Consider the following 10,392-nt stretch of genomic DNA (forward strand, 5'->3'; position numbering starts at 1 on the left):
ATAGCAAAGGGTGAATATAATTTACAAATCACTCCGTTTTGTTTTTATTAGCCATTTTCATACTGTCCCATCTTTTTCAGAATTGGGGTTGTATTTTTTGAGTGTACAAGGACAGAGCTTTGAGGTTTTCAGTAATGCAAGGGTGCTCAAACCTAGAGACATTCCTGAAGAGTGTGTGCAATTGTCAAGTGAACCCATATACCTTGATTACCTGATTGAGGTGTTTAAGTTGGAACTAAAAGGGTTGATCCCCAGGAGCAAAACCTGGTTGCAAGAAACCCCTTAAGCTAAGAAAACTCTAGTGACAATACACTTACTATAAGAACTAAACACTTTCTTTGCTTAAGCAGTTTCTAGGGCTGATTTCTGATTCTTTATTGTCTTCATCAAGAACAGAGAGTAGCTTGTACATCGGTCTTCTTGTCATCATTTGATTTACAAGTTAATAAGTAACCTCAATACTGTTATAAAATTACATTTCTAATGGTAACCATAAACTCCAGCATCATAAAACTGGAAGATGTGTTAACACGTGCCCTTCACTCTGAGGGAAAGGCCCAGGGATGAAAAATGTGGGAAGAAGATAGAGGAATTGTACCCAAAATCACATTGATTTTATTATCAGTCATTATCCTATATAAACATGTTTTACAGGGCATTTGTTACTTTCAAGGTCCGTTAGCTGTTGTTGAAATCAGTGTTCATACTCCCAGATCTGTGAGATTTCTGAGCTAATGATGCATGAGGGACAATGTCTTTGTGAGTGACTTTTTAGCAAAAAGCTTTAGACCACATCAAAAATTAAAAGTATTAATCAACTATAAGTGTTGTTTACTAGCTCTTACCAGGGTTCCCACACCTTTAAACCAATACATTTTTAGGACTGTTTCAGTTGTCCATGATTACTGAATTGAAGGATATATATATACACATATACACATATACACATATATATATATATATATATATATAAAATCACTGCACTCACAAAAGAGTGATTTGTAGCCAATGAAATATTTTAAAGCTTAGTATAACTAGATAAATGTATACTGGAAATCACAATTTATATAATAACCGATCTTAGTTTTCCAACCCTGTCTTACTGATGCAAGCACTTGAATGACAGGAAACCGAGATTTGAGACCCGTATAAACCCAAATGAAAACTGAATTTTGTCATTCCAGTGTAACAGGACATGCTGCATATTAAAGTGAAATGGAACAATCCCTGCATTATCCTGTTCTAGGCTTACAGTGCTCTTGTTGAAAGATGGAGTTCCTTATGTATTAAAAAAATATTTATCTTTCGCAAATGTTTTCAATTTGAAATCTATGAGCAGAGATTACAAAGGTGCGGCACAGAGACACACACAAAGTAGTTGAAACACGTGCCAGCACAAGTAAACAGACACTGTAAACAGAATGTGATAAAGACTGTCGACAACAATGAACATACTGTGCCTTTAAGACAATGCATTACAAGTTTGACCCTGGCTGCGCAAGACATCGTCATATGAAACGAGCACGTGATTTAGTTTAGTAAGTACACCTTTTTAATTCTTTAACAGAAGTGAGGTATTAACTGTTTGTCAAATACGTTCCATATTGATTGACTTTATTGTAAATACATTTATATATTTAGTTTAAAAAAGTAAACTTAAAAAGTGCATGCTATTATGATCAATCCTAACCATTTGTGCAAAACCTTATTGGCAAGCCTCTGTAGTTTTAATTCCAGTGTAAAATTAAAGGTTTTAGAGGGAAAAAATACAACACATTAATTTATTCCAATCCCACACTTCTATGCATACCAAAAAGAACTGGTGATTCACACAGAAAAACAAAAGAAACTTGGTAAAATATGAGCATCATTATGGATGTCATGTCAGAAATGTACAAAATAAAAAAGTCAGGCCTCCTCATGGTTTTACGTGATTGGGTGTTGAAAACATTAAGTCTCTTTTTTTGCAGAGCAGATGGAATCGAAGCTTTTCTGTAACTCCATATTAGGACTTTGCACCTTTGGCCACTGCCATACCAATAAGGCCTGCCAATCCGGCCACACCTAACCCGATACCGCCAACAATCGCCATGCCAACCAAGCCATCTGAAAAAAAAAAAGAAAAAAGAAAAAAAAGATGATCACTCTGCTGCGATTAAAGGAATATTCTGGGCTCAATATTAGTTTAGCTCAATCAACAGCATTTATGGCATAATGTTGATTACCACAAAAGTTTATTTAAATTTGTCCCTCATTTTCTTAAAAAAAAAAAAAAAAAAAAAGCAATAAATTGAGGATACAGTGAGGCACTTACAAAGGAAGTGGGGGCCAATTTTTGGAGGATTTAACCCTTATGCACTGTTCATCACTGAATCACGTTCCAGTTGTTCTCGGTCAAAAGTGACCGGAAACAGTAAATGTGTAGTTTTTTTAATTGTTATGAAAGAAATGTAACAATTCTTAATCAAACCAGAAAAGCACTAAAGTTGTACATTTTGGGTGGGTTTTTGGGTATTTAGACCTTTTTTATTTACTGATTTATTTACCTATATGAACTTGAGCTTGAAAACGGACTTGTTTTTGTAACTTATTCTCTCAAATACTGAACCAATCCTCATAAATTACATACAGTTTGAAAGCTTCAAGTCTCAAGAATCAAACTGTGCTATGTCCATTTAAAAAAAAAAAAAAAAAGACAAATATTCCAAGTTTTTGCATACCTGAAATGAGTAGAATAACAAGTAATAACCTCATTTCTCCCTGGTTGTAACAAGATGAATGTGTTATGTTGTGTGTGTTTCTGCATTGTGGCTGATTTATAGATTTTCTTTGACAAATAAAAAAAAATGTTCTGTTTTATAGTATGACCAATTTAGTTTTGTGTGTGTGTTTTGCACACTTGATGTTTGGTAGTCTCACCCCTTCATGTCTCTGTGTGTTTTTTCTGCATTGTTGCTGTTTTTTAGATTTTACATAATAAATAATGAAAAACAAAAAATCTCATTCATTTCCTATGACAGTCATTTTTGACCAGGAACAGTACAAGTGTAACTTTTTTTCTCAACCACTTAAACAGATCGAATCAACTCCAATTTCTTTGTGTGTGTTCAGATATCAAATAGACGAAAAGTCACCAAGTCTCATATACATCAGATAAAAGAAACCAGTTTTATTGAAGAAACAAAATTGATTTCGATCAAAAATTACTGAACAGTGCATGAGGGTTAGAGGCAGAAATGAAAAGCTTATAATTTTATAAAAGCACTTACATTAATTCTATAGTAAAAACTCTTGTATTATTTGAGCTGTAAAGTTGTATAAATCGTAATTTTTAGTCATTTTACGGTTTGTTGACATTACATCGTTATGGCAAGAAATTGTAAAATTGGCAATAACTTTATACAGAAAAGGTCAGTGTGATGAGGAGGAGGGTGGGGCCGGACCGAGAGGACACATGGCCAGCCCTGAATCGGGTTAATCAGCCGGGAGGTGGATAAAGATGAGCCGGAGGTTACAGTTCGAGAGAGAGAGAGACGCACGTGGCCGCGTTGCATGTGTGTCTGTTCATTTGTGTTTTATGTTGTGTTTTATCAATAAACGTTATGTTTACTGTTCAGCCAGTTCCCGCCTCCTCCTTGCCCGTCCTTTAACTGTTACAGTTAGTAAGCAATTTTATCACACTAAAATCATGTTAACACACATATTGTGTATGTCTTGCGGCTATACTTTTGAAACAGTGAGTATTTTAAAGTGCCTCACTGTAACCTCCATTTTTGCTTTTTTTTAAAGAAAGAGAGGGACGAGCCGAAATACATTTTTGTGGTAATCAATATTATGCTACAAATGCTGTCGACTGAGCTTAACTTGTTTTGAACCTGGAATATTCCTTTAAATAACTATAACCTTTGAGGTGGTGGAAAAGGTCGATAACCGACTAATTGGCCGATTAGTAGAATGTTAAAAAAAAAAAATCTTATTCTTGCCTTACTATGTTCAGGCACAGACATGGAGGCTACAAAGAGTCCAAAAGTAAGAAAATCCAAGATGCAGTTTATTGTGCAACCAAAATCCCAATAATAACCAGAAAAATATAGGACACTTAAATATAAACAAGAAAGACACTTACTTCAATTTAGAACACTTGATTATCTAATCAAAATACCAAAATATGCATTATTGAAGTGAGGATAAAAATCTGAATGTATATTGTCAAGTTAATAGATACAGCAAATCCCCATGAGGTGTCAGTGATAGTTTTTATTTCATCTCTAGGGACCTCTGTTATACTGTGAAACCAAGCAGTTCTAACTGCAGACTCCTCTGGAGGAGGAACATGGGCAACTATTGGCATATATTTTTGCAGATAACTGACAGTTCCAAAAAGCAACTACTGCCATCGATATATCGGCCTACCTCTATTGGTGAGTATTTTGTCAGGTTTAAATGTTGCTGTATTTTACCTTTTGTAAGTGCATTGTTGATGAGTTTCTCCAGTTCCAGGGCCTGTTTGTTATCTGGTTCATTCTTAAGCAGTGTACGAATGTACTTCAATGCTCTCTCATACTCCTGAGAAAAGACGAAAAGATTAATGCAGAAAATGGTTGTGAGGGAACAAAAGACAGGTAAAGAGATTAATTTTAAACAAGTAGCCTAACTTAAGGAAATGATGTAAATCTGCATTATAAACACTGATCCTGAAGGACTCACGACATGACACATTCTGGGTGTTTCCCTTATCTGATACACCCATTATTAGTGTAATCTATGCCCTGAAATGAGTGTGTTTGATTTCACCGTGTAACAAATGTTTTTATTTCCTAATTGTTTATGCCTCAAAAGTATAGAAAATGGCTATTATTCCCCACAAACTTTGCTTTTGTGACCAGAACAGTGATATTTTGAAATTTACCTATTTTCCAGAACATTCCAGATAGATACAGTGCTGAGTAAACTTGGAGTAAATTCTAGAACTTTCTAGAACTTTCCAGTAATATAAATGGTAGTATAAATACATGGGCCTTAAGCCCACCAGTTCAGTTTAGTTCCAGCTGCCTAAGTGGATGCATATCTGCATTTTTCTGAGATGGCATCAAGAGGCTGCAAGCATCCGGCAGATGCATTTTGCTATGTCTGCGGCCAATTTATCAAGATAAGAGCGAAAAAGTACTCCGTGGAAACATTTGCTAAGATATGTGAGGCCTACAAGGCATATTTTGGCATGCCTGTCGGGGACCAAGACAAACCCTGGGCACCTCATTTCACCTGCGAACACTGCAAAAAAACTCTGGAAGGTAAGATGGACAATTGTTGCTCAGAATTTTATGTTATAAAAAAATTTAATTTTTAAAATTGTAAAAGTTTTACATTTTAAAATGTTTTACAATTTTCAATGTTATTGAAAAAATATATCATATATGAAAAATGTTGCGGAATCTCTTACACATTAGTCATGGGTGAAATAAATGTATTTTTGTAGGATGGTACAGAGGGGAAAAGAGAGCCATGAAGTTCGCTATCCCAAGAATTTTACGGGAACCCACTGACCATTCAAGCAACTGCTAATTCTGCATGGTGGACCCTTTCAAACATCGGACTGGCAAGAATGCACCTGCTATCACGTATCCAGACCTTCCTTCATCCATCGCCCCGGTGCCATACTGCCATGAGCTCCCCGTACCCACTCCTCCAGAGAGAGAGCAGCTGTCTTTAGAAGAGAGCAGCAAGTCAGAGAGCGAGGAAGACGTTGTAGATCCAGATGACAATTTCAGAGGTGGAGCTGAGGAGAGAAACCCATACTACCCCAACCAAAAAGACCTCATAGAGATCTTGGTCTCACCAAGTCCAGTGCCGAGCTTTTGACATCTAGACTCAAGCAGTGGAACTTGTTGGATGAAAGTGTGCAAGTCGCAGATCAGTGGAAGCGTCACCAAACTTTTTCCAGCTTCTTTACCCGTCAAGATGGGCTCTGCTTCTGCCACAATGTGGCCAGTCTGTTCGAGGCAATCGGAATCGCCTGTAACCAGAATGAGTGGCACCTCTTCATTGACAGCTCATCCAGAAGCCTCAAAGCTGTGCTGCTCCATAATGGTAACAAGTACCCGTCTCTTCCCCTGGCTCACTCGGTGCACCTCAAAGAGGATTACAACAGCATCAAGACCTTGCTGGATGCCTTGAAGTATGATGAGTACATTTAGGGGATGATTCGTGAAAGTGATTTACAGTATAATCATAAATCGAAAAACTACTCACTTCTAAATCTTTTGTAGTAATTTTTGTATTACTTTAGTATAAATACATGTTCATTTGGATTCATATGTCAGTTTTTTCGGACTTTATGTGAACGAAAAGACACAAATTCACCGTTTTCTCATTGGAAATAGGTCCATTTCAAAATATCACTGTCCTGGTCACAAAAGCAATGTTTGTGGGGAATAATAGCCATTTTCTATACTTTTGATGCATAAGCAATTAGGAAATAACACTTACTACCCAGGAACAAAAATTGTGTTACATAGTGTTTTCTTTATTATACACTATGTGGCTATATTCTTATTTTTATCTTTTGATTTTTGTGGTGAAATATGACATGTTCTTGAAAGGTTTTTGTGAGATTTACCCCTGTAATTGACACTCCGATTGGAACTGTTTCATATGGCTGGGAATCGATTCCAAAAATAATAAATTCTTCGATTCCGAGGCGGAGCTTGGAATCAACTCCGCTTTGGGAATCGACTCCGCTCAGAGCGTGATATTTTCGGACTGTGTTTATTTCCTCAACCACTAAACTACTACACATTACAAAAGCCTTAACAGCACTAATTCAAATTACAGATTATAAAATGACTGCCCGCTAAACAATCATAATTCCTGGACTGATCAACCGGACTCTTTTGTAGTCCGTCATCAGTAAATCCGCTCTGTTTTTTTAAATCTGTATGAAGCGATCGCAGAAGCCCTTCAACACATCAGACAGCTGTTTAACGAATAATCAGGTAAAATGCCAAATTTGTTTTTCTAATGGAAATACAATAACAACCTGTCTGCAACCAGGAGATGGCAGAGGAGGATCAAGAAACAGTGATTAGCTCCCCAGTTTCCATCATTAAATCAGCAGGTTAAAGTTTAAATGATAAATGGACTGCAAACAAAAACGCTTCTCATAAACGCTTCTAGCACTGGACATTTATACAGTATGCTTTAAAACCTTTTCCATATTTTTTTCCATTAGTCCACATTTTACACAATTTCTACAATGAATTTAATCTATGAAATCAAATTACACTGAAATACACATTATGAGTAATATTTTTAAATTGTATGAAAAAACATTGTATGCGTATGAGTTGTACAATTCCTGGATTTTTAAATAGCTAAAATTATCCAACTTAGTGAATTGGTTGGCCATTTTATTGTGTACAAAAGGTAGTGGACAATTAGGCTACATACACTAATATAAACCTCTTTCTAAACAAGAACAACTGATGAGTGGTAACAGGCCATTTCACTGGTGAAATGCTCATTTTTTTACGTTAATTTGTGGCAGTTCTTCGAAATACTGTGCATCTGCTCAGTCAACCTTTCCTCAAATTCATCCTATGAAATTGAAGCTTCACACACTGGAATGCTCAAATAGGCATATTTGTATTTTTAGAATATATATAAAATGCAAGATCTTTTGTCATTCATAGTATCATAAATTGAGCAAAGAATGCTTTATATTGTGCTGTTTATTATGAGATTTACCTCCCGTTTTTTGGGGAATTGAAAAAGAATCAAGAAAATGAGCCTGGAAACGACTCTGAATCGATTCCGACACCAGGAATCAAAATCGGAGTCGACTCCGAGATTTCTGGAATCGTACAGCCCTACTGTTTACTACACATTTTTGTATACTGTGTGTTTTGTGTATATTGTGCATTCTGTACATTCCCTACAGGGTAGGGAAAAACTGAAATAATCACCTGCAAGGGACTATCATATAAAGATATCAAGCACATTTATTAGCTGTGGAAAAAAATCCTCGCACACCAAAAATATATAGTATACGTTACAGGTAAAAAGCTGCTCACCTTAAGTCTGTAGTTTGCAACAGCAAGGTAAAAGAGAAAGTCTCTCTGATCATCTTTTTTGCTTGTATGGATCAGTTCTGTTGTAAGAAAACAGAGTCACATTTAACTGGCTATTATAACATCTGTGCCCAGAAAAGGCATGCTCGGTTCCAGCAGGACAGCAAATGTACTGCTGCAGCTCATGCAAGCCATAACTAACTACAGAAATAACTAAAAGACATGCTGAGTTACTGACCTTCCAATAGCCGTATGCCTTTAATTATGTCATTCGTGTACTTGCTTCTGATCAAACACCAGGCATATTCAAAAGTGGTTTCCTTGGAAACGGGTCCTTTCACCAGCTCAGAGTTATATTTCTTCTCAAACCTCTAAAAGACAATAGCAATGTGGATGGATGGCAGGGAATCGGATTTATTCAGTTACATCATTAGGAGGATGATGTCATAGACTAACTTTTATTGGAGAACGATTAGTTGCACTTTTATCTCCACCTCGAATTAAATCAGACAAACCTCTGTTTCCATGGAAACAGTAGAGTGAAATAGTTGTTGTATTATTATAGAACAAAGAGTTGTGTACGTAATAGAACGTGTAATGTTATAATAACACATTGTAAGTCAATGTATCACGTTCGGGAAAGTTTACTAATGTCATCATAAGATTACGTATGGTAGAACTGCGACAGTCGAAACTCTAATTAAAAGCCGGTGTCATTCTAATCAGTGTTTCCTCCACACAAACATTGTTACTATGATATTTTGGATGATAGTTATGAATATATATATATATATATATATATATATATATATATATATATATATATATATATATATATATATAATGTCTTTACCTTTAGATCTTCTGGTGCCACAAGATTTGACACAACCTCCTCCATCTTCGCGGAAAAACAACAGTAGTATGGTTCTGCTTCTTCTTCTTCTCTAGCTTTTATGGCAACTTAATAGGTGCATACCGCCACCTTCTGTGGTGGAGTGTGAAGCTAATAAAATCTATATTTCTCCCTATTCGCTATATCCTGTATTTTAATCCACTGTTCCTAATAAATCTCGTTATTGCATTCATTTGTTTCCCCGCCTTTGGACCATCATTTAAGATATTGCTTATAATAAATTCTTGACTTCCTAAGGTTTGTAATTCTTCCTTTAGACTCCTCCTTTCTCTTTCATATGCAGGACATACCATCAACACATACTCTACTGTCTCCTCTATTGCACAAACCTCACATAAACCTGTATTATGTTTCCCTGTGATGCGTAATGTATAGTTAAGATGTGAATGTCCTGTTCTTAGATGTGTGAATATAACTTGTTTCAATCTACTCATGTTATGAATGATTTTAATTTTTTTTAATGTTCCTTTGTACCTTATGATAATGTCTTCCTGTTTGACATGAATCCCAACAAGTCTGCCATTTCCTATTGCATGCTTCCAATACCAAATGTTTCCCTTCTGATGTGCTAAGTGAAATATTTATACTTGGTTCATCCATCCTTAATGATTCTTTAGCCATTTTGTCTGCTTCTTCATTGCCTTGAATTCCCACATGTGCTGGTACCCACATGAAATGAATTATTATTCCTATCTGTTTTAGACTGAATACTGTAATCATGATTTTATTAAAATGTCACTTCTGTTTATTTGATTTGAATGTAAACTCATAAGAACCGCCAATGAGTCAGAACATATTATTACTTTATCTGCTCTTACTGTGCCATTAAGATTGCTATCATCTCTGCATTGTATACAGATGTACCATCTGTTATTCTTCCAAACGTCCTTACTTCAAACTCTGGAACATAAAAAGCTGCCCCTGTCCTTCCAGTTTCTTGGTTTTTTGAGCCAACTGTGTATACTTGAAGAAATGAATAATGCATACTTAGAATATATATATATATATATATATATTCTTTTACATATGTTTTTGTATTAACTCCATCCCTTTTTTCCTTAATTCTTTCATGTAGCTTTAAATCAATTTCAGGTTGTGTGAATAACCAAGGTGGTATCGGAGGTATTGCAACTATTGGAGCAAATGACTTTGTATCTAGACCATTTTCTTTAGCCCTTTTCTTTATTTTCCATGCAAAGCCTTTACCTGTTGTATTTATTGTTTCCCAACTTTCAGCAAGTACTCCCCTTACTGGATGATCATTGTTTTGTCCCTGAAGATTAATCCAGTATGCCATAGCTAGTTTCTCTCTTCTTATATACAGTGGCATTTCTGATGTTTCCACCTGTAATGCTGCAATTGGTGTAATTTTAACTGCTCCTAGAATGAGTCTTAATGCTTTAGCTTGCATGA

At 35.7% G+C, this 10,392-nt stretch overlaps 1 protein-coding gene across 1 annotated transcript; it reads right to left on the reverse strand.

Annotated features, from left to right (window-relative positions):
- Positions 1–369: 369 nt before the first annotated feature.
- fis1 (fission, mitochondrial 1) lies at positions 370–9,047 on the reverse strand. The gene is made up of 5 exons (XM_051708207.1): positions 8,920–9,047; positions 8,305–8,437; positions 8,070–8,146; positions 4,461–4,566; positions 370–2,106 (listed from the first exon to the last, which is right to left on the reverse strand). The coding sequence occupies exons 1-5, from the start codon at positions 8,962–8,964 to the stop codon at positions 2,006–2,008; spliced, it is 462 nt and encodes a 153-aa protein (XP_051564167.1). The 5' UTR covers positions 8,965–9,047; the 3' UTR covers positions 370–2,005.
- Between the last annotated feature and the right edge of the window lie 1,345 nt (positions 9,048–10,392).

The sequence above is a fragment of the Myxocyprinus asiaticus genome, chromosome 1 (assembly GCF_019703515.2).
Source record: "Myxocyprinus asiaticus isolate MX2 ecotype Aquarium Trade chromosome 1, UBuf_Myxa_2, whole genome shotgun sequence".
Classification (NCBI taxonomy): Eukaryota; Metazoa; Chordata; class Actinopteri; order Cypriniformes; family Catostomidae; genus Myxocyprinus; species Myxocyprinus asiaticus.